At 37.1% G+C, this 24,637-nt stretch overlaps 1 protein-coding gene across 3 annotated transcripts in view; it reads right to left on the bottom strand.

The window, feature by feature from the left end:
- LOC124612697 (WW domain-containing adapter protein with coiled-coil homolog) overlaps nt 1–23,816 on the bottom strand; it is an 86,586-nt gene extending 62,770 nt beyond the window's left edge. For 2 of the 3 annotated variants that reach the window (XR_006979563.1, XM_047141040.1), the window contains exons 1-5: nt 23,623–23,816; nt 23,435–23,468; nt 22,799–23,009; nt 20,778–20,863; nt 7,434–7,523 (exon numbers count right to left, since the gene is read on the bottom strand). Coding sequence is in view for 2 of the 3 variants with exons in the window: in XM_047141040.1 (XP_046996996.1) it covers nt 7,434–7,523; nt 20,778–20,863; nt 22,799–23,009; nt 23,435–23,468; nt 23,623–23,663 (462 nt within the window). In the remaining variant the exon portion in view is untranslated. The remainder of the gene's footprint in view (nt 1–7,433; nt 7,524–20,777; nt 20,864–22,798; nt 23,010–23,434; nt 23,469–23,622) is intronic. The other variant, XM_047141041.1, reaches the window with a different exon arrangement.
- Nucleotides 23,817–24,637: the final 821 nt, after the last annotated feature.

The following is a 24,637-nucleotide window of genomic DNA, read 5'->3' as shown; positions in this document are numbered from 1 at the left end:
CACTAACGAGCGCACATAGTCTTACTTGAATCTGTGGTCTGGCTCTGTGAAGAGGCATCGCATTTGGTGACTGACTTCTTAAAGTCCAATGCAAAAGAAGTAGCAAACACCAGAAGTTGCATAGCTTTGAAAGCTGCTTTAGGTTCACCACAGGGTGTGTGTGTCTCCTTTCAACATTTATGCATTTTGGAGGAAGTGTACCAGAATCGCCAGATTTGTGAGTTGAGCCTCAGCAATTGCCTCACGTAGCCCTCCCATTACATGCCCTAGTGGTATGACCAAATCTTTGACATTTGAAGCATCACTTTGGGTCAGTAACAAATGGTCAAACCTTCAGACAGATACAGCCTACAAGAACATGTTCAGGTAACTCCAGTGTGTTGAACATGAGAATAAATGTTGCAGTTTTCTCTAATGTGCCAGCGAATCTCCTCATACAGTTCTGCGCTTCCATGACATCCATATTTTTCCTTTCTTCACGTAACTCTACAGGGTTCGCCTCCATTATATTGGAGCAGGTAACCATGCTCTTACACAAGCTAAGAGTGTTACACAACTCAGCCACAACAGGGTAGTCACAAAATTCTTGCATTTCAGAAGCTTAGATACTTGGTTTGGCATAACAGTTTCAAGTACAAGTGTTCCATTACAAATTCATTTAACATTTTTTAAGGACCCAGCAATAACTTCCAACCCCTTGTAAATATAAAAAGAAGAGATCTTTGCAATGATTACCTCTTGCACTGATTACCAACTTGCAAGTTGCATTTGCACGTGTATGTGTGTGTTTGCCATCTAATTCTCATGAAGGCCTTGCTGGCCGAAAGCTATTATTTGTGACAGTCTCTTTGTTGCGCCTATCTGCAACTCAGCGTCTCTACTGTATGGTGAGTGGCAACTTTCCTTTTTAGGCAATTTTTGCATCTTGCGGCTCTTCCAAGATAACAAATATTTCGAGAACACCGTTCATTGTCATACACACAAGCAACATACTGGCCAGGTATCAGGTTTTATTGTTTACCCAAACAAGGATTATCTGGTTCAATATCTTGTCCAACTTTGGCCACAAACTAAATGGAGAAATTCTAAACAGTCTTTTGAAACTCTAATCTTTATACATATCATGAGGAACAAATTTGTTCTTATGTTCAGACAAGATTCCAAGTCTTTTTGAATCCTTTCTTCTGGGTCAGTCTTCAGATTCAATCAATTTTTTTTTTTTTAGTGAATAAATGGTTTTTATATGTTTTGATCACAGAGATGGAACAAATCTCCTGTAAAAAATTGATGTATCACTGTGTGTGTGTGTGTGTGTGTGTGTGTGTGTGTGTGTGTGTGTGTGTGTGTGTGTGGTAGTGTGACTAGTAAAGGTATCCTACCAACAACACAGGACAATTTACCGTGGTGGGAGAAAGGGGGAGGGGGGGGGGGGGAGCAGTAAATCCAAAATCCTGTTTGTGATGGCACAAATGTGCAACTTTTTTGTGAATACATGCACTGTAAGAGTGTCATTTTGTGAACTATCAATGATACACTAATGCAATTAACTTAACTGCCGTGAAAATCAACAAGAAATTCGCATAATGTTGCCTGACTATTCTCCCAATGCAAATCCTGCAGAGCATTCCAAACCACAAGAGCAATACTCTGCAAAGTACACAAACACAACAATTTCACCAGCTTTCAAGTTTTCTCTGACAATTTTAAACACTGTGCCTTGTACTTCGATACAAAGTAATGGACTGAAAGCTCAAAAATTTTTGATGCCAAGTGTTTTAGACAAGCTTTAACCAGCATTTGTTGAGTATGCAGTGTAGTTTAATACATTTGCACTCACGGTTTAAATGCTATCATTTCCTCAATGACAACACCACTGTACACATCTGACAATTTATCCAGGAGATTTGACACATCTGTGAAACTTAAGCATACAAAGCTTTAAACGTCACAAATTATTCTGCTCATCAAAATACATTTTGTAGGTATCAGTAATACTTTTGGACAGATCAAGTTCTACATTTTGATAAGCAAAGTAGACACCGAGTGAAAGCCCGGTGAGCCAACTACATAGTATTCTGACCAAAGGGCAGAGAATTTTGAAGCCCATACATCTTGGCCATGCATACTGACAATACACAACTTGCTTTTCGCACAAATTACTGAAAAAGCATTTTTGTTTGGCACTACACAGGTTACAAAAATCATGAGACAGCAATATGCATATACACAGACAGCAGCAGTATCACATTCCCACAGCATATAAGGGCAGCAGATTGGTGGAGCTGTCATTTCTACTCTGATGATTGATGTTAAAAGGTTTCCGACATGATTATGGCTGTACCACACAACTTAACAGACTTTGAACACAGAATGGTAGTTGGAGCTAGATGTATGGGATATTTCATTACAGAAATCATTAGAGAACCCAATATTCCAAGATTCACAGTGTCACTCTCATGTGACTGGGCTACAATTGTTCGCGATTGATATTAAGAACATTCTGGATAATTCGAGCGAGTGATTTGGCCTCCCAGACCACCCAACATGAATCCCATTGAATATTTATGGGCCATAATCTATAGGTCAGTTTGCGCATGAAATCCTGCACTGCTAATACTTTTGCAATTATGGACCACTATAGAGGTAGCCATGGCTCAATACTTCTGCCGTGGACTTCCAACAACTTGTCGAGACCATGCTAGATCGAGTTGCTGCACATCATCAGGTGGAAAGCGGTCAAACACGATATTTGGAGCTATCCCATGACTTGTCAGCTCAGTGCATTTTCACCATCCATTTGAACTGCAACAGTACCCTTTTCACCAAGGCACAATAAGCTACATTTGTCTTCATCTAAGAAAGCTAAAACCCTATTTTGTGTCACCATAAAGAACATTTCCCTTCTTCCCGGTGCTGCTAAGACACTCACCCTGCCATTTCCACTTTCTGAGATATCGCAAAGCTCGAGAGATGGCAACCAACTCTGCATTGCATACACTGCAGGCACTTGGCTGGCAGTGCTTCTAGTGTCCCCTTGCATATGCAAAAGCATAACTGACCCTGTTGTTTACTTTCAATCAATATGTGTAGATGCATATCGAATTGGAATAATCTTGGGAGGATTGAAACAAGCGGGTGTCAGGGAAGGGTAGGGTAGGGTCAGCATCCTTCTAGGAACCACAGAACATGCCCAGCCCGGACAAGGTACAGCCCACAGGGGATATTGAAAGGAAACTCTAAGAACACAGACTAACGGAAGCTGTTGGGAGTTCTTCAGTAGAATATAGAGTCGGATCCCAATTTTGGGCAATGCACAAACAGTCTAAATTGCTGGTAGTGGAACAGAGTTGAGTGACACAAGTGCATAGGCATCTGTCACATTGTGACTGCATAATTTGCCAGAAGTAGCTTAGTTTCATTGTGTAAGGAATGTGTGTGCCATGTCCAGCTTAAATGAGAGATGGTCAGCTAGGGCTGATTCCTAAAACTGGTCCACTTTATGTGGAATGGAGCTAAGAATCAGCCATTCCTACCAACAATTGTACAAAGGAACAAGTAATAGCAAACAAATTGGAGGTCACTTTTTGAAAGAAGGAGTGTAAACTGACTTGGGATCACTGTTGCTCGAAATGAACTATGAAGTGAGGAAAATCATACACTAGCGAAATTTATTTAAAAGTAATATACAAGTGTTCTCATTTTCCCCTAAAAACTGTTCCAATGTATAAATTATATTTACCCCTCACTACACCACAGTATTCCAAATGCAAAGTCTTAGTCTATACATGAAATGAGAGGCAAATCTGCAATTGGAATCCGTCTATGATTACCGTATTTACTCAAATCTAAGCCGCACTTTTTTTCCGGTTTTTGTAATCCAAAAAAACGTGTGCAGCTTAGAATTGAGTGCAAAGTAAGTGGAAAAATGTTGGTAGGTGCCGCCACAACTAGCTTCTGCCGTCTAATATATGTAACACTACACAGGCATGCTTTGCACGCAGCAAGATAAATACTAGCGCCAAAACCTATGCGCCAAAACCTATACGTCAGCAAATAAATTAAAAGAAAAGGTAAAAGACTGTAAACATTATGCCGTGTATTCTTTTGTGTTTGCTGCTATCTCATTAAAATTCTGTCTGCCTAATAAACTACGAAACTAGAGTGAGACAACAGCAAATGTGGAAGAATATACATATAAGTCATGTTTATATTCATATTATTCTTATGCCGAATAGTGATACAGTCAGAAATGAAGCACGAATCTAAGATGAGTCTAGTTTATGTGCAGAATGTAAGGTACTCAAGAGGCGTCCGCAAAGATTTTCAAAAGGAGGAAGATTTTCAAACGGAGAAAAATTTTCACTAAACTCTCGTTCGGAATAAATTCTATCATACGCAGTCTATTATTTGGTTCTTGTTGATCATTATCAAAGCTGCATAAGTAACAACAAATAGCAGTCACTTCCCGTTGTTTCGGTTATGAGACAATTCCTCTTTTTTTTATTGTAAGCTGTGGTAGCGCGCACAAAAGCAAGCCATGCCGCGAGCAGCGACACTCATTATCAGAATGCGACAAACAATGCACGACAGTACAATAATGCGTTTTCAGCTTAGAGTGACATAAACACCTACAACAAAGAGAACGGCACTTATCAGATCAAAGCAAAATAAGCAATTGATTCAAACCAGATGAAGCACTTGAAAAAGGAAGGGTACCCGTATAAATACGGACGGAGCAACTGACATACCAATGGCTACTTGGTAAAGATTAACTGTTAAGCTTACGACTCAAACCACACTACTGCAGCTGTATCTTCAACCTCAATTGTGTCTCATGTTACAATGGACCAACTTTGTTTCTATTTGGAGGGGCGGTTTAAAACTTTTCTCTCCCCTTGAATTTTGAGTCTCAAATTTCAGGTGCGGCTTAGATTAGAGTAAATACGGTAACCAGAACAATTCCACAAAAATTTTGTGTTTCAAATTTTTGGTAATTTGACCTAAGTTTGTTATGCTCACAAGCAAACTGATCAAATGGTTTTAATGTTTAAACAGTCTTTCAGTAAACAGCATGTTTGAAGACCAGATCATTTCTTCCTATAATATTATTTCTGTCAGGAGTCATTAAGACATTTACAAGATAATTTTGAGACTGGCACTCCAATGCACCACTCAATTATTAGTTTTCAGTACATCAGAATTGCAGACTGACATTTATTTCCTACTCCTAATTTCCGTGAAAAATGTCAGGTGACAGACCATTTTTTGCGTCTTTTTTTCCAAATGAAGGGAAGATTATTACATATAAACTGTAATTTCACTGTACATGCTTCATGAAATAATCATAAAAGAGAAAATGCAGGTTCTCAAAGTTAGATATATGCAGAATTTGTTCAGTAAAAGACAACTGTCAGTGAATTTTAGTACCAGCAGTGACATCCAATGTCACTACATAGAGAGAGAGAGAGAGAGAGAGAGAGAGAGAGAGAGAGAGAGAGAGAGATCTTTTATGACCTATTCTGTACAAGGAAATCAAAGTATCCATTCTGATCAGTGATCTGATTACCACTCCCTTGCCTGTCACAAATATCTTCTCAGAACAGGTTACAATTACTAAATTGCAACTCTTCAACAATCACCTGACCCTAATGAAGAATTTTCAGTGGTGTTGGGTGCTGTCAATGTTTTACTGTCTTCAGATATTTCTAGCAATATGCCACCTGCAGCAAATCTGTGCAAAATATTTTCGGAGTCACAAAAGGTGTTTCAGACGATGCTTACTACTTGTTTGTTCTTACTACTTGTTTGTTGACATTTTAAAATGTCTTCACTACCCACACTTCTCTGATGTAGGCATCATGCTTATTACAAATTATCCTGTTTTCCCAACAATCTGGTATTTATCCAATATAAAATGTTCAAAAAATTCTGTCAAACTGATGAATAGGCAATTTTTTTCTTTTTTCATTTGAAACATGTAAAGGCTATTGAAGTTGAAGTGTAAGGTTACCTCAATAGGGACAGAAAAATATTGCACGAACAATAACGTGAAACAATGTGAAATGGGCTATTTTTTCAATATCACAAAATTTGTAATTTAGCTGTAAAAAGCAGGTTGAGGTTCGCGTATAATCAAACTGGGAGTCATTTCCCATATAACGACACTGAACTTGGCCAAAAAACAAAACGACACAGAGCATAGCCAAAACCAAAACGACACAGAGCGTGGCGAGCAATGCAGAAAACGACACTGTAGTGCAATAACTGAAGAGTAACTGGATTACCACAACTCTGGGCACTTTCAAAATAGTTATTTTGCCCAGTGTTACACTGTACAGTCACAGTCAGGGCCAGCTTGAAAACATTTCTCCACACAAGCATCTTAAAATTTGGTGCCCCCGCCCTTCCTCCCTTTTCACTCTTATATTTTCACCCATGTCAGTTTCTGCTAATTATCTTACACTTGAGTGCCCCTCTCAGCTTGGTGTCCCAAACAATGACTTGTCACCAGCCCTGGTCAAAGTACAGCTAACTTTTTTAAAAAAATTACATTTACACTGTCAAAAAGAAAAAATAAAGGAAATTCAATGAAGTGTGTTTCCACAAAAACTGTAATGTATAGCATTAACTTAAGCATGTTACATGCAATATATGTATCATGTTATTCCCACAGAGTTAGAAATAAAAACCAAACTACTCTATTGGTGTCACATTCAACGGAATTGTTGGCTACTGAAATAATAATTACACTGAATCTACATTACGATACCTGTGTAAAGGGTCAAAGTAAGTAGAATTTTAATGGCTAATTATATGACATCTGACTGAATGTAAAATCAAATTTACACAATAAGGAAAAATGCAAGTTTCTCAACCTTTACTCATTGTAACAAGGTGTGTTCATTTCTGTGCAAGGCTATTTTTTTCCTATTAGAGACCTTGAAAAATTAGTGATGAATCAAAAGCAAGCAACCACAGAGAAAATAGTGGCATTTTACCATGAAATTAAAAGCAACGTGCGAAAAACTACAATAATCAAAAACAAGAATTGGGGCAATTCAGTGGTTCTTCAGAATGTTACGAACAGTCAACAAATTGAATAAAAAGAGCTGTACATGAATAAACATTTTTGGAATTCGAGCTTTAACACTCTACAGTAAGATTTTAAAGTACAACAGAAGACTGATAATAACTGCCGTTATAACTGCATCAGAAGAAATGATGCTAACCGTCCATGGTATTAATTAAAAAGATGTGTATCCCTCAAGTCATAAACCTCCACGACACCTTTATGCAGACAAGAGGAACACGTATTTTAGCATGCCCTACATTTACAACATAACTAAATTCACATGCCATAGGTTTACAAACCTAGGAGGACACGGCATGCCTGAAATTAATGTACTGATGCATTCAGCTGCCGTGTCACTCACCTGACAGGAATTATGAGGAAGTTTGCGCTGTGATGAATCTCGTGAGGTTGAATTCTGTGTTGCTAGTTTAATCGGATGTAGTATAATTTTCTGAAAATTTTTTAAAAATACACTGCTTAAATTTGAGATAACATGTTCTACTATAAGAAATCCCAGTCTAATGAGAAACTGAATCAACTAATTTCAAGGGAATTTGAGCAGCAATGCACCTAACATACCTAACATGTAAGGTGGTGGTGGCTTAATCATGACAAATGAAGTCCATTGACTAAGAAGGTAATAATATGAGTCATTATTAAAAGGTAAACAATGAATCTGTATGACACAGAGCTTTAACTGCTGTTTTATTATTGAAACAATCTAATTACTCCCCTTAATTCTGGAGTTACATTCCACATTATGGAACAACAGAGACTATACTTAATATTTTAATAAAGAGCAGTCTAGACAGCAATACATTTTTTTTCTTTTTATTCTGGTTACATGTTTTGGACTGCATGGCCATTCTCAGACCAAGGCTCCTGATGTCACAAGTAGCCAGTACTGACTGGTACCTGTCATTAACTGTTTCACTAGTCAGTACTACACATCTCTGTGCTCCAGCTCCTCATGTGACCTGGAGCCTTGGTATGAGGATGGTCTTTTACACCAAAACCAGTGACCAGAACTAAAAATAAAAAATGCATTGCAATCTGGAATGTTTTTTATTAAAATAAACAGTAATTATAACCACTTGCTGCCAATGCCATGTATACTTTTTAATATACCAATTAAAATGTATTCCAATTTATTTGACAAGAGCATTATGTTTAATGTGTGACTCAAGTGTTACAGAAGGCAGTAGTTCCTGTAAAATACACTTACTGAACTAAAATTACACAACTGTATGAAATATGGAACATCCCTGCAACATGTCAAGGGTTTCCGTGCTGTTAATCATTTCAATTTGACATTACTGAAAAGTTCAGGACTCGCCTATATACTTAGTAAACTACTGGTTGCAACCAAACTATTTATTCGATATTGCAGTGTCTGTATTGATCAAAATCACGATGCAAAGTTCCTTCGGGCATGCATGCATGACACATTAAAGTTTGGGTTTGGCCGTGAGTCGTGCTTGGATAGCCTAATTGTAAGGCAACTGCTCATGATAAGAGGAAAATGTGGTTGTGAATACCGGTCTGACAAATTTTCATTGTCATCATTCCATTATACAGCTAACTGCAGTCCACGTTCACAACTGCATATACATTTCATGGAAACTATTTGTGAAATCAATATTCTGACACTAAAAATTCAATACATCTACATTTACACTGTACTAGAATATATATACATGGTGTTACAAAAAGGTACGGCCAAACTTTCAGGAACATTCCTCACACACAAAGAAAGAAAATATGTTATGTGGACATGTATCCGGAAATGCTTACTTTCCATGTTAGATCTCATTTTATTACTTCTCTTCAAATCACATTAATCATGGAACTTTGTTACATGAAATGTTCAAAATGTCCTCCGTTAGCGAGGATACATGCATCCACCCTCTGTCGCATGGAATCCCTGATGCGCTGATGCAGCCCTGGAGAATGGCGTATTGTATCACAGCCATCCACAATACAAGCACGAAGAGTCTCTACATTTGGTACCGGGGTTATGTATACAAGAGCTTTCAAATGCCCCCATAAATGAAAGTCAAGAGGGTTGAGGTCAGGAGAGTGTGGAGGCCATGGAATTGGTCCGCCTCTACCCATCCATCGGTCACCGAATCTGTTGTTGAGAAGCCTACGAACACTTAGACTGAAATGTGCAGGAGCTCCAACGTGCATGAACCACATGTAGAACTTACTACATGACCTTCAATAACATCCTCTATGAATTTTGCTTTGGTCATTAAAAAAATACCATCATTGGTACTTCCTTAATGTTGTTACTTTACTTTAACTTTTTGTAAAAAGGATGTTACCTCATTCATTTGAATACTGGGCGAAGCGTCACTATTATACCGATGTTTAGTTTATGTGAACACACCATCATCTGACAATGTCATTCTATAGACGCACAATTGAATCGTCCTTAAACCTAAACTATAGATGGCAAGCTGCACAAGTGACAGCACTCAACAAATATTCCAATTTATACACAGTAACAACCAAACATGACAAATGAGACTCAGTAAAGGAATATTTCAGTGAGGATGGTGCACTACAAACACTTCCCACGAATAGCTAACTAAGAAAAGAATTTTGCTCATGTAAAAGGAAGCTTCACAGAATGTGGGTTTCACTGGGTAATTCATTTTGGCAACGGGTTGCGGACTTACCAAGAAAGTTTTCTCCGAAAAGCACACACACAATTGGCATCACCCAAGGGAGAGATTCGTTGTGATAACAAACATCAGTGTTTGCAGCCCCGTTCACCAGGTACCGGAAACTGCCACTGGAAATTTCAGTGTGCTGGTGGCAAACAGCACAAAATTACTGAATACCATCACAGACAGAAGAAGGGAACAGTAACCCATCACTGGCAATGTCAGAGTATGACGAAAGATAGGGTCAGTATGTTACCATATGAAATGCCATCTTTGTGTGTTACAAGAAGAAATCTTAACTGAAATATTGCCTTGTGTGTGTGTGTGTGAGAGAGAGAGAGAGAGAGAGAGAGAGAGAGAGAGAGAGAGAGAGAGAGAGACACATCTGTCTCTCTAACTGCCACTGTCTCCTGTCTCACAGCAACATCTCTTTCATTCTGTCCAACTACTACTGTTTCCTCTCATATTTTGACTGTCATTGTCTCCCTCTTGGTCTCTCCAACTGCTATTATCTCATTTATTTTTCTCCACTGCTGCTATTCCTTCTCACTCTCACCTCTTCTCAACCCCCCCCCCCCCAAACGACACTGCAACATTCATTCTTTCTATACTACAACCATTGTCTATCTTCCGGTATTTATTACTTTTTGATCTCTTTCCCACTGCCACTGTCTTCTCCTCCTTCAGCATAAAAAAACTGAATATGTTCGCATACCAAATTTTTTGCAGAAAGTTTTAAGATGCTGAGGAAAGTAGAATAGGTAACTGGTACCTTACTTTTCAGTCAGTCTTTTAAATATGGACATACCTGCCTTTTTTGTGCTCCAATAGCAGCATTTTTCTTCCAATTCCCTTCTCTTCCATGCCAGAGCATTGTATTTTACTCATATAAAAAGAACGTCATTGGATCAGTAAAATTTTAGTTTACTTGTGTGAAATTGAAACAAGGCAAAATTAATTTTAAACCTCAGACTGGATTTTATGTGCACAAAAATTTTGCATGTGCTTCAGTACTGCAACACGGAGTTCCCAGAACCTTTATGATGATGGTACACACACTTTATAGCATATTTCTCCATGTTTCAGCCTTACACAGGATTTTCACACGCATATTTTATGTGCACAAGTACAGTAACCTTGAACCTCTGTTTCTTGGAAATGGATGTGCAGGAACATATACGCTGCATATTTTCGTATTACGAAAGCATAAATTCGAATTTCACCAAACACAGCACATTAGTTTCTGGAGCATAGAAACTGAGATTGTGATGCCCATTCATAAGCCAATCATAGCTAATGCCACGTGATCTCACCAGCCGATGACAGCAGATATTAAGAGCATAGGACAAGCGATATAGTCAGCCAATAGCAAGAACAGTGTTAAGTAGTGTGAACACACAAAAAGGAAAAGTTAACGGTTTACATTAATACACATAGTGTAGCTACAAGAAAAGCTAAGCTTTCAAGTATAATATTGGTCTCTCAGATTAATATTTGTCTTTTTTTGCGCGTATTACAGTTTAAGATACATCATACAAATCTGCCAGCGAAATTTAAAATAATGACATAATTGTCTGTCTTCTGAACTCAAAATTCTTCTAAATGGCTGGTCCTCAAAGTGTTAAGTTTTAAAGGAGAGTCAAACACACTATGATTTAAGAAATTAATTGCACATTCTCACATGTAACATAATTCATCTCGCGTAAAAGGAAATTTAGTTTAAAAGTCACACTTTTCAAACCACCATTTGCAACAGTTTCCCGAAAAATAGGTTCATTTCAGCAGTTACCAGAGAGTGCCAGAAAAAAGGCATTATTGCGCATGCACAGTTGTAACCATGTAGGAAGCCCATAAGTACAAAGCATTAAGAGATCTTACATTATGTCATAAAAGGAACAGTACATCAGAGAATATGCCAAGAGCATCGGAATTTCGTAAACTACAATAAAATACATAATTGAGCTTGAAGTGCACATCGATTTGTCCAGATTCACAATGAAGTAGGCCCCACCATATATATATTAAGCTTTTCTGTGTGGTTTTCGGGATGTAAATTTTCTTGGAGTACCAGTACTGCACTTATCTTGTGTTTGGTTTTTTACTATGGCATAATGGCATACATGTCAGAAGCTGAAAATGTGCAACTGAAATTCAGCGAACAATTGGAACTAGCCAATACTGTGGAATGAAACACTTAATTTCAAATAAATTGACTGCCTCAGTGGAAAAGATTAGTAAAAGCCAAATTTCTTTAGCAAACAAAAAAAATAACTTCATTATTCTGCAGGGCAATTAATGCTTGACTGCCAAAAATGTGGAAAGAAAATCAGAAAACTGAAAATAGTAATATATTTTTGCATTCCATAATTATGTGAATGTATTTTAATTCACCTGATAGCTCCTGATCACAGAAATCCATTCTGTTATTATTTGACATAGGAGTCGTAAACTAAGAGAAAACAGCGAAATCACTAAACATAAACACAGATCAAGTGGAGCCTACCCCTCTCCCCACTTCCAACTCTGCACATGCACAAATCTGGCAGATAGGGCATGCCAGAAAAAATTTTCTTGTTAGCATCTGGTTGCTTGTTGCTGCTATCAATACAGCTAACAGTCACAACTTCAAGTAGCTGGAAGCAGGAGAAGGTACTGCTCACACACGACTCAAATGCACATGTGCATGAGCCCACCGGCAACTGCTGAAAAGACCCTAATGTATACAGTTCTGATGTCGCACTCATAGAAACCATTTTACTGTTACTAAGTATTGCATAGTCTTCGTACAAAGGCCTTTGACACACTTTGCTGTTGGCAGACGTTTGTGTGCGCACAGTGTTTTGTTATTGTAAATGGTGCATTCCCTTGGCAACTAAAGTTTCATTTTTTTCCCCTCTTGTTTATGTTGTATTGCTACAGTATTTTACTGCAGTAATGATGTACAGTAATATTCTTTGTTAGAGTATCAGTTCTTACTAGTCCAAATTACAAAACTTTAATGAAAACTTAAATGATGAAAAATTCTCGGAATTCCTATAAAAATTCCCAGTTTTTCCCCAGATGAAAAAATTCCCGGTTTTTCCCAGCTGTCCCAGCGTGTATAGACCCTGTAGATAAATGCCTAAAGAATATACCATTATAATTTGTGCAACTTGCTGTGGCAATTTATTTATATATTCACTGTTGTCTGGGGGGGGGGGGGGGGGGGGGGGGGGAGGGAGGGAGGAGGAGAAAAATCCTTTCTCAAGTTTTCTCACGAACCACTCATGAACTAAATGGTGCCTTCATAAGCCCCTTAAGATACACTGTAGACCACATCTAATGGGAAAAAAAGCAACTAATTTGCTCCATTTGTCTAAGTTGGAGGAAGTTTGTGGTATTCAAACTTTGACCCTGTGCAGTAGGATAGTTAAAGTAAGACGATTCTTCTACTGGGCAAACAAATGGTCTTTACCACAAGGGCTATCCAAAACACTTGACCCTACCCAACTATCACCAACAGAACCTGAAATACGAGCCCCACAAAAATCCAGTTTGTTTGTATTGTGTTTCGAAAGCTATTGGTACCATATCCAATCACATGTGTACCGATGAAAGGTGGGACCTGCATATGAACCACATACTGCATAGAACAACAGAACAGTACACATCTAAGGCAATGAGAGAGACACAAACGTGCCATTGGGTGCATACATTACACCAAGCAGCAATGGAACAGTTAATTCATTCCCCTCATCCACATAATATGCCCCTCAGGTGTATCACCTGTAAAGTACCCCATGTGTAGAAGTGATGACAGGCATTTTGTCACTTAACTTAATGAGCATTTGCACTTTAAATTAATATCGGACTGTGTGTAATAAATCTGAACTAATGCGTTTAGAGTAAGTGGTTTATCAGTTAGAGAAAACCAAAAAACGGAAGTCATTCTTTCTTTTCAACGGGCTAAGTATGTTACTGCCATCATCACGAAGTATCTTTGGATATTATTTAAATGTGTATGTACGAGTTTGCTTCAGGGAAGGATCACATCACTAATGCAATTCCGAGGCATCTGGCACTCAGAACTTAATCAGGACACAACTGGCAACTTCCGAAAAATATATTCATGTTTATTGTAAACTTCTGTGGCATTCAGTAGGGAACTTAACTAAAAGCCTCACACTTCATCCAAATAAATATCAGTATATCATTCTTTCTCATACAATGTAACATTTCTCCTTAAATGGTTCTTTCAGAAAAATGATTATCTCTGCCGTTTGTCTGCTGTGTATTTAGTACAGAAAAAAATATTTGCACCAATTACTTTGCACAGCAGATTCCATAAAACACGCCAAAAAGTTATAAAATTAAAGAACATATCTGAATAAATACAGTTACTGTGTTAACCCACACACAAGACCACCCTGAAATAAGATGACCCCACTTTTAAGAGGCTCATCAAGAAAATTTTATTTTAACATATTCCTAATAAAATTACGAAATGTTTTATTGATATGAAACATCTGCCTAAGAAAGAGATTATACCTATTCTAAACTTACGTCATTTATTGATTCACTGCATTTTGCTTACTATCTAACCAAGTCATCTGTGGTATCACTATTTTTAACAACCATCACTGGGATGACAGTTTCACCTGACCACTAAAAGTGAAATAAGAGAAAGTATTTCTATATTCGAGCAGCAATAAAATTCACAATTTTGGTTGTCACAAATATTTAGTTGTTTCTTCCCATTTTGTTGCAATTTCCATGGTTGTGGTTATGGTGGGGCCTAAGAACATAGCTGTTTCATACAAGTACATAGGCAGATTTCATGTCTATAGTGATGTCAGAATGAGCCAATATTCCCGCGGCTCTTGCTTCTGCTTACACAAACAGGTCCGCCTGCTGCTCTTTGGCTGCATAGAATCAGCAGCTGACATACCTCAAGGTGAGAATTAACAATATTGCTGCACGAAACATAAGTACACCACTTTCCCCATCTACACTTTTACCACTTCCTGCAGAAATGGATACTACTGTTCAATATTTGTACAATTTTAAAGTCATTCGATTCCGACTGCAAGTGGATTCAGGCAAACAGCAGTTGAAACGTGGTGCAAATACGTAAAAAGCCAGAGTACATGTTATAGATTCCCATGGTTGGCAACAAGACAAAATTTGTTGCTCATTCACCACTCCCCTCTCCGAAAACATCTTAGCTCTCAGCCAAGTTGGTGTCACTGTTCCCTTTCCAACCTTCACTTAGTGCCAAGCTGGAGCAACTGTGAGAAACAGACTGAAATATTTTCTTTATAGCTAAGTTTTCCATTTACACTGCAAGTAAGAGATGGTAAATTAATATCCATACTTTCAACTAGGTAGTTAATCAATTTAATGTGAAAATTCGGTTTTATTATCACGTACTGCTGTTGTATGTAACAACATTAACTAATATACAAATAAAAGATTGCAATTATGATTCAGTCCTATTCTCAAACTTTCGCTCGTCCGGCGACCTATTGCCATCTGTTGGTACTATCTCCACAATGGGACTTGCAGCTGTAATTTATTCTTGCAGTATCAGTTACAGTCAGTTTAATATGATTTATTTTCTTTGCTAGACATTTCATTTTGGATTAATTTTCCTTCTTGTTTTCAATTAATTTCACCATCATCATCTAAAGCGGATTAAAAGCTGGTAACATTTTTATCTGGTATTCTAATATGTGAACAGCAACCAATTTATCATTTGCAATCCACTCAGTAAATCATTAGTCTCTCATAATCAAAAATTGGTCTGGGTTCTGAATCATCTAATGTGTTCTGATGGACATTTCTGTTTTTGAATGTTACCTTTACTTAAGAAGCAGCATTAATGTTTATATATAGTATCCATATATGTATGTGAACATTTATTGCAAACCTGTTCAAACACAAGAGTTTGTAAGATGATAAAATTTAATGCTATTTCCTCCTGTGTTTCAGAAAATCGTCAGATTTTAATCGCGACTCAATGCCGCATGACTGATCGAGCAATATTTACAGCTGTATCAAGTGCTTCTATGTTTACGGAAGTCTCGAGCCTGTTGGAACGTGAGTACTTCTGCCGAGCACTGACTTTCAGTATTCTTCAAAATAAATCTGCAAGTGACTTCAATAACCACAACTTCATCTCTAAATGTAAGAAGAAACCTTTAAATGTTTGAATGTTCATTTATACTCTACCAAACAATGTAAAAATGCTGACAGCAGCAACAGTTTAATCTGCAAATATAAAAAAGCCCTGTATTTTTCGAATGATGTATTTGGGGATAAGACCTCATCTTATATGGGTAAATACGGATGTTATTTTCCCAATTTTTATAGCAACCTCCAGTGCATCTGTGTCAGCTTCACGCTCCTATATGAGTGTCATTACTTGCACTGTTTTGTATACAACCAATGCCAGGCTTCATTGAAGTTCAAGTTCCACATAAAACAGGGAATGCCTAATAACTGCCTGGATTAGTCTGTACATTAGACTTAGAAAACATGGGCTTCTAATGGGACCTTACCTAGTAAAGTGTTAACGTTTTCAAATCCTGACCTTTGAATCAATGAATGGTTTACTTTAAACAAAACAACCAACATTTGCTAATATGTTGGGAAGGGACAGTACAGATTGTGGAATGCATGTTAGAAGATTGTGTCACACACAAAAAAATAAGTTCAACATCTAGACAAACATAATTCAGAAATTTTTTTTAAACATTATACTTTTACACTTTCATTATTTTCAGAAATATTTCTATGCAGCCACAAATACGATCAAGAAGCGGTGAAGATTAGCAACATATGAAATTGTGGATAAGACAAAATTGCCCTGTATTCAGCATTAAAACAACTGTGGACTGGAATCTCTGAAAGAGTACAATTTAAGTGTATAAGGTTCCACAATGAAGCCAAATTACATATCAAACCCTCTGCCAGGCACTTAAATGTGATTTGCAGAGTATCCATGTAGATGTAGAAAGCCAATAAAATATTGTAACTGCTTAGTTATGGGCCACAAATCTTTCTGTTTGTGTAGTATGACACATAGTAGAGGGCAACAGAGAGGAATTCAGATGGAGTGATTATTTAAAAGCTTAGTATCAACAGTAGTTGATTGTCGAAGCATTATGCTGGATGTCAATGACGAGTGTTCATGGCATTTAAATACAAAAATGAATGCCAATGAGAAATGAGGGAATGTGACTTTCACTCTCAACAAACAGTATCATTTTTCCTTTAGCAGCTAAGTTTTTCATTTACAGTGCAAGTAAGGAATAGTAAATATGATATCCATACTTTTAATGAGGTAGTTAAATAATTTAATGTGCAAATTCAATTTCGATATTACATACTGCTATTACTTCTATGGGTGTTAATTTGTCATCTTCTGAACTGAAACTTTTAGCCCACAAAACTGCAACATATAATACTCAAACATGGTTCCAGCACTTTATTATCTAGATTATGGTGCCAATGGAAAGAGGAAAGTATGAGAAAATGCTGCCTCCAATGATGATGATAATAATGAAGAGGAGGAGGAGGAGGACAACAGAAACACCCAGGCCATGGGCAGAGAAAATCCCCAACCCGGCCGAGAATTGAACCCGGGACCACGTGATCCAGAGGCAGCCTCCAATGGAATGTCAGGAAACTATCACAGCAGAAAAAACATTCTAGTCACAGGGATGCATACTCAACATTTTTACTATCTAACAGTGACAATCTTGACAGTCAACAAAAACGTACTTTTTGCTGTTGGTTTGCTTTGGTGAACTTCAACAACTGTGAACCACACAACTTCAAATGTTGCACACTAGAAAGTGTTTGGCATCTCAAGAAATGAAAATCTGGAAATGCCATAAAACTTAGCTCAAAAACAGAGCTTATCGGCAAAAGGAGTTGAAAGGTTTACTGGGAATGATTATTGCCCGATTCACTTGAAAGTTATTTGATTTCACATTGATATCTGTAATGTAATTATTGGTTAGTTAAATGATTATATTTAGGAAAACTAATTTTCATAATTTTGTGATTACTATGTTAAACAGACAAATAGATGAAAAACAAAATTCAAAATATTGCTGCACGTGTTTTCTTAGTATTTCTAGCCATTCTCATTTTAGTTACCAAGTCACTGTACATAACTAAATCGATCTTTATAACAGTAATGTCTTCAATACACCACCACTTTGGGGTTACACTGACAATGTAGTCTTCCTTTCACAAATGAAAGACTGGAGTGAAAATTCTGATTCATCACATTCTACAGATGGAAGGTTCTGAAACACCTGACATGCTAAAAACAAAGTAATCAATGTTAAAGGGCAAGTAACTGAGCCCCTAATCCAGACATCACAGTTCCATCACTAACGACTTATCTTTCTGACACTATTTTAACTTTAGCTTCCCAGGTCATTTTTGTTCTCACACAGTCCCTGATGCAGTCTACATCAACACTACATTTAAATACCCATAATTTCAAACTCAATTTCAGGGAACAGTTCAGATTTTATGTTAAAGATTACATTAAAACCACACAAAAAATATATTTTTCTGTATATTTTGAAAATTACTTTCACACAAAAGCATTTAATAGAAAACTACAAAAATGAACATAATATTACATGATAATGTTAATGCTACACCTACTGGAAATTTCTGTAGTGATTTCAAGTCAGATTGGCTTCATGCAACAATGGCAAATATAAGGAGCATGTTTTGCATTTTCCCAATCGTTCTACAATGACTTCTACTCTTGGTTCTACTAACCCAAAACATGGTGAAGGGTGCATAAAGATCACGGGGTATGTGACACTTGTTGACCTACTTAAATTTATTGTGGTGTCACCAACAAGTTTACAATCTTCAAAAATTAAAGTGGTTCACCTGAGTACTGTCCTTGCAGGAATTGTACAGGCCTAGTCCCCCACTTATGTCCAAAATGCAGAAAAATAATGCCATTGGCCATCACTGGAATACGCTTCTAAGAGCAGCGATATTTGTTTCACAGAAGAAAATCACATGTGCCAAAATAAATTAGCACCTTCACACTATTCCTGTATTGCATTATGTTCACTATCTGATCCAACATCACTTCCTAAACTGTCCCCAAACCATTTTATAACAGTATACTCAAAGTCAGACTCCGTTAAACATGAACAGTAGACAAAGAACTTGCTGCTGAATCCATAACAAAGTCTCGGGTGCAGTCCCTGAGACCACTGGCATGAAAGAAGCAGTAAAGCAGAAGCCCATGTACATTCAAGTGGCTACTGACAAAGGAAACCTCATCAGCATCACAAAATAACTAGACAACATTCTAATCTCCTACCCTACCATTATGCATTAGCAGCAGAGTAAAAGTAAACACTAGTGATCATTCTCCCCGCAACTAAATTTATTTTTCACACAAAATTGCAACTATGCTTAGCAAGGTGCCTTAAACACTTAGGAAGGAGTCCAGTGTATCACATTAAAATTTATGACACTGCAAACTAGGCCAGCAGATAAAACAAGCAGCTATTAACTGCTGAAAAATCTGCAATTCGCAAGAAGCAATGGCAGAGGGTAGGAAGCACAAACACCACTTCAATTTTTTTTTCTTCTTTCTTTCTTTATCTTCCATTGGTATTTTTGCAATAATATAGACCTCAGTTTAGTAATTGCTATTTTTTGTTCAACTTACCGATCTTTGTCGATTTGGGATGTGTTCTAATGAGGACTTGTTGCCCTTCGAAAAAATGTGTAACTCGTTTTACCTTTTTGTTGTATACTCTCTTTCTGTATTCTGCTCTATTCTCTAGTGTAATTACTGCTTGTTTGATTTTGTCCTGTAAATTTAACTCTTTAGTAGGTAATTTTGGTATGGGTGATTCCCATTCGTCAGTTTGCTTGGTGTTAAACGTAAGTTCTTACAGCGAACTCTGTTCAGAGGGACTGCCTTAATGAAACAGCATCCTTGCAGTCCTTTTCTGTTCTGCAATGCTGCAAGCAACATCAATAAAAATTGCAGTAGTCACGGACGTGGTCTTGGAAACAACAATACACTGTAATTGTCTCAAGAAACGACCACAATTTTCTCTGCACTGGCATCAATTCCCATCTTGTTTCAGCACTGTCTCTGTATCTCATACAGTGACAGCACTCAATCTGTGACACCACAATATGAAGACATGTAACAAGTTTTCAGTTCTTCAGAGTTGTTGTCGTTCACAAATCCTAGTGTCCTCCTATCACAGCTAAGCCTTTTATCCAACTGATGGTCCATGAATGTATTCTAATCAATCTCCCTTGAACTGACACACACTCAAAAGCACTGTTTTACACCCATAAGATGATTACTTCATGTCACAAACAACATAAAATGAACTTTGGTGTATGTTACACCAACCAAGACAAGAAAGCATTATTGTTCATTAATTCAATGCACCGAATGTGTGCACGTTAAAGACGATGAAAATGCAGCATATTTCACTAACAGAAGTATGTCCTGCCATTACTTGGGTGAATAAAAATTACACACTTCTTGTACACTAAAATACATAATTCTGTTTCAACTAAAAACTGTAAAAGCTGCATGCACTTCATAATTTCCAATTCACAAATTACTTATCTCAAAAGTCAGCCACAACAGGCAAGTGAGTCTGTATGTTACACTATTTTTTGTTTAGTTTTTATTCCTCATATGCCTTCTCAACTTCCACTTACAATAAAGTCAAAACCAAGAAACTTAGACCTGACCAGAAAACAACTATCAACCGAATAAACAGCTAATAAGAAATGCCATTCTACTGCACTATGACATCCACTCCCAACCAAACGTCAGCAATCTACTGAAAACTGTGCATAGCCTGTTAAAATGTACAATCCAACACAGTTTCAGGAATGTGTGGTATAGCATATTTATAAGTAACTGGGAAAGAAAGTATGGTCTAATGCAAAATTTATACTGATGTCCTTTTCCCCTCCACCACCAAAAACAATGTAAAAAAACAACACGAAGTATTGGTTCTTACCTCTGTACTGCTCCTGTCATGATTAGTCCTGTGTTCTGAATCACGGCTTTCCCTGCTCCTTTTATCTTTTGGAGACCTGGCACAGTCTGTAATGTATTACACATGTAAGATGTAAACATTATTCAGCAATAATTAGACTCACTCTCAGTCAATACAGTTTTTTCTGCAATAAAAATGCAAAATTTTACATGTCTTATTTAGATGATGTTCTTACTTGGTTCTCTGATGCAATGTAATAAAAAGATGGGAGTTTTTTTACTCTGGAATTATATTCTTAAGTTATGTTACTAATGTGTTTTGAACTGGAAGAAATGTTCTGAACTGATGGGTAGAAAGTAATCCAGTCCACTTAAGGTGTCAACATTTTCCTTCGCCAAGCCATGTAAGACAGCAGAGAAATCTACAAACCTCATGCACCTTTCTAAATAGCAATCACAGCAACTGAATATGTAAAATTACTCTATCAATACTTTCATCCTGCCTCTATGGCAAACAGCTACTTTATGAAACTGATCAGAAACTATCACTTCAGAGAGGCATGCTGATACTGTTACAATAGATCAAATATTGCAAATAATGTGTGTTCTTAGGTAGTGCAACATTGGTACAATGTCACTTTTAGAGCAGCCCTTGCATTGCTCTCCTTGTTGAAAAGAGACTGTATTTATTAGTCAGTAGGATGTCCCACTCAAAAATAACTTTCAGAAGCCCTACAAAGGAAACAACCACTGAAGGATAACACTAGAAAAACCACTGATGAAATTTTGCTTCTTCCCAGCATGTACTTTCAACAGTTTCTCATATGAATATTAATGATGCCACTCAGTTACAATACAAAAGGTGAAGGAGAAGAAAGAAGGTTGATTGTGCAACTGGCTGACACCCATAAAGCCTCAATAGGAATTACAACTGAACCACATTTTGAAACATAGTTAAAATCGAACTAAAAACGGAAACAGAAAAGTACCTCCCTCAACACACACACACACACACACACACACACACACACGCACACACAGAGAGAGAGAGAGAGAGAGAGAGAGAGAGAGAGAGAGAGAGAGAGAGAGAACCTCCATAAGAATGCGAAATCACAAGTTCTCTTACTGCTAACACATTTTGCTATTACTTTATGCCACGTGCATTCATTTCAGATTGAATAACCTAAAACTTTGTAAATGGCTGACGGGAACCATTGAAAGGTAAACTGTTTAGCATGAAATGCTCTGTGACATGATGCTTATTTAATTAATATGCACAATTTTCTAGTTTATAGATTCCTTCACCAACACATCATTGAAACTAACTACAACAATAATTATTACTGTTAATACATCTAAACACAACAATACCACATTGTTAACTTAAGATATATCATCACAATTACTTTATTTATACCAGTATATATCAAACTAAAAAGAGGACTTTACATTCGTGCAAACTTAACCCATAGCAATGAGTGAAATATGTCTAGTTTGTAATTTAAGAGTTCACACAGAAGGTGTCCATCATAAATATTTTCCTTTGCAAAGCTGAAGTTGATAGCCAACAGTTAGACCCATATAACCTTGATGCACATATTCAACAGAACTACGCTCACCAAATACTCAGTGCACTGCAAAATACTGTGGCGTGATGGACAGTTTTCATATATCTAAAGGCAGTACCTATGAAATTCACCTCAAATATCTTAAGGTAACAAATATAGAATTCACTCTAAATTGTTTGTTTCACTAACTCTGCATACTACCAATGACTGTTTTGTTTATCCATGTGTCGACTCTGCTTGAAATGACACTGCTAATGAAATCTCATCTACAAAAATATCACAAAACGCTTAATATTGTATTATTTCACACATTAGGTCCAGGCACTAAACTCCTCACACTAAAAGTTTGGTATGTAAGATAAATCTAGAAGTATGCTACCACGAAGTGTTTATAGACCATTAACCTTCATTAGAGCTCTGAAATTAGGGATACCCAACAACTGACACAGAATGAAACAAAGACACTGTTACTTACCGGAATATTTGTCTCTTGATTTGTAGTCTCTGTTTTCTCTCTCCTTCTCACGAATTTTCTGTAAGTATGAATTTTTTGCTTGGTAATTCCTATCTCTTGGACTTTGTGAATCTGGGCTATCTGAACGATACGAGTTCCCATTGGGTGAATCTCGCACTCTCTCGTGGTTATATCGTCCATCGTAGCTTTTAGAGCTGCTGTACTTCGAATTCTGAAAAACATATTTCTATGAAAACCACTAACTCATTCCACCACACACCACAACCTGCACTTATACTATGTTGTCAATAAAAAGTAACGGAATAGACTAAACTATAAAGTACATCGGAACAATACATGCCGACGTCTTCACTTTATATGCACCAGTAATTACATATAATATTTATTTTGGCTGCCTGTGAAAGATTACGGCATAACCAAAGCGACCTTCTGAGTCTCGTTGAAAAAAAATAGTTACTGCCACGAATATAATTGCTGTGAATTCATCGATCAGGATTCTCATACCATTATACTGTTTTTATCCTTACAGCTCAAAAAATAATGATATTTATTAGTTTATCATACAACACGACTCCGATTGTCATCTGTCGCGGACCCAAAACCGATCGTTCAATTTGTAACTAGTACTTTGTTTACCTGATAGGGATGGGCTTGGTGTTTTTCAAAGTACCTAAAATGAAACAAAGAATAATATCAGTACGTACAAACTAAAATTTAAAACTAAACAAAGAGAAATTTTGTTGCTTAGCACATCCAAATTAACTGAATATGGCGAGAGGTTGTGTCAGACGAATTCAGATTTATATTGACAGGTTGGTGCGTACCCATCGGAAATCCTCTGAGGTTTCCTTGCATGCATTACCATCAATGCAAGTATCTATGAAATATGTGTGGCTCCAATTGCAGCCCTGTTGCTGATTTACTGTCATAAAAATAACATCAACATTTATTTAACTACAAACTTCCTTCTCAGGCGCCATGTCACATTCGGAGACGTGAGCTCCGGCTGATAGGTCGAGAGCTCGCAACCTAATTGGACGAAATGTTCGTAGTAGTGTAGGAAGGCACCGCCAGAGCGAAGAGCCAAAATGGTGGACAGTTTTCCGCTCAAAAAGTTAACATACTGCGGGGCAGGTCATAAGATGTTTTTTGTCATCACGTATTAAATGTTTCTAACGTGAATGTATATCCTTAACATCTGCTACATGAGCTTTTCTTGTTTCAAGTGTTAATGGTTTGTCATTGTGTTTATCTTTCTCATGACAGTTGCCGTTCTCCAGTTCTGTAGGAAAAACAAACCAAAGATTCTTTTCTTTTTTAATTTCGCACTCTAACTACAGTGGTAATTGACAGGTAATAAAAATGAACTATTCTTTTAACAACACCTTCGTAACAGGAAGATATGTAACAAACATACACAAGTATTTTTCGATGTTTTTTAACCCACTATTGTTATTCACAGACAAATACTGTAATCTATTTGTTTCCGAAAAACTCAATTTCTGTTGCCATTGACAACTTCAACTCCTACACAAACATGTTTCGAGGGAACAAATTTCGTATAAGATAACTTATTGCTACAAACATTTTTGAATGTCAAGAACACCAACTTCTAAACTCCAACTTGCTCGTCAGCCTGTGGCCCTGGAGCGTTTTTTAATTGCCCTTTGTCAGTATGATCAAATTATGCTAATGTTTAAATATGGGTCCATAGTTTTAGTAAAATGCCCATTTAGCCTTGCTTTTTTTTATCTAAGCTTTGCTATATTAGTGGAGCTGGTAATCTGAGAATGTGCAATGTTTCTTCCGTTTATCTACAACTAAAGCCATATGGGCAAT

This window comes from Schistocerca americana, chromosome 4 (genome assembly GCF_021461395.2).
Source record: "Schistocerca americana isolate TAMUIC-IGC-003095 chromosome 4, iqSchAmer2.1, whole genome shotgun sequence".
Classification (NCBI taxonomy): domain Eukaryota; kingdom Metazoa; phylum Arthropoda; class Insecta; order Orthoptera; family Acrididae; genus Schistocerca; species Schistocerca americana.
This window is presented reverse-complemented; position numbering and strand designations above follow the sequence as displayed.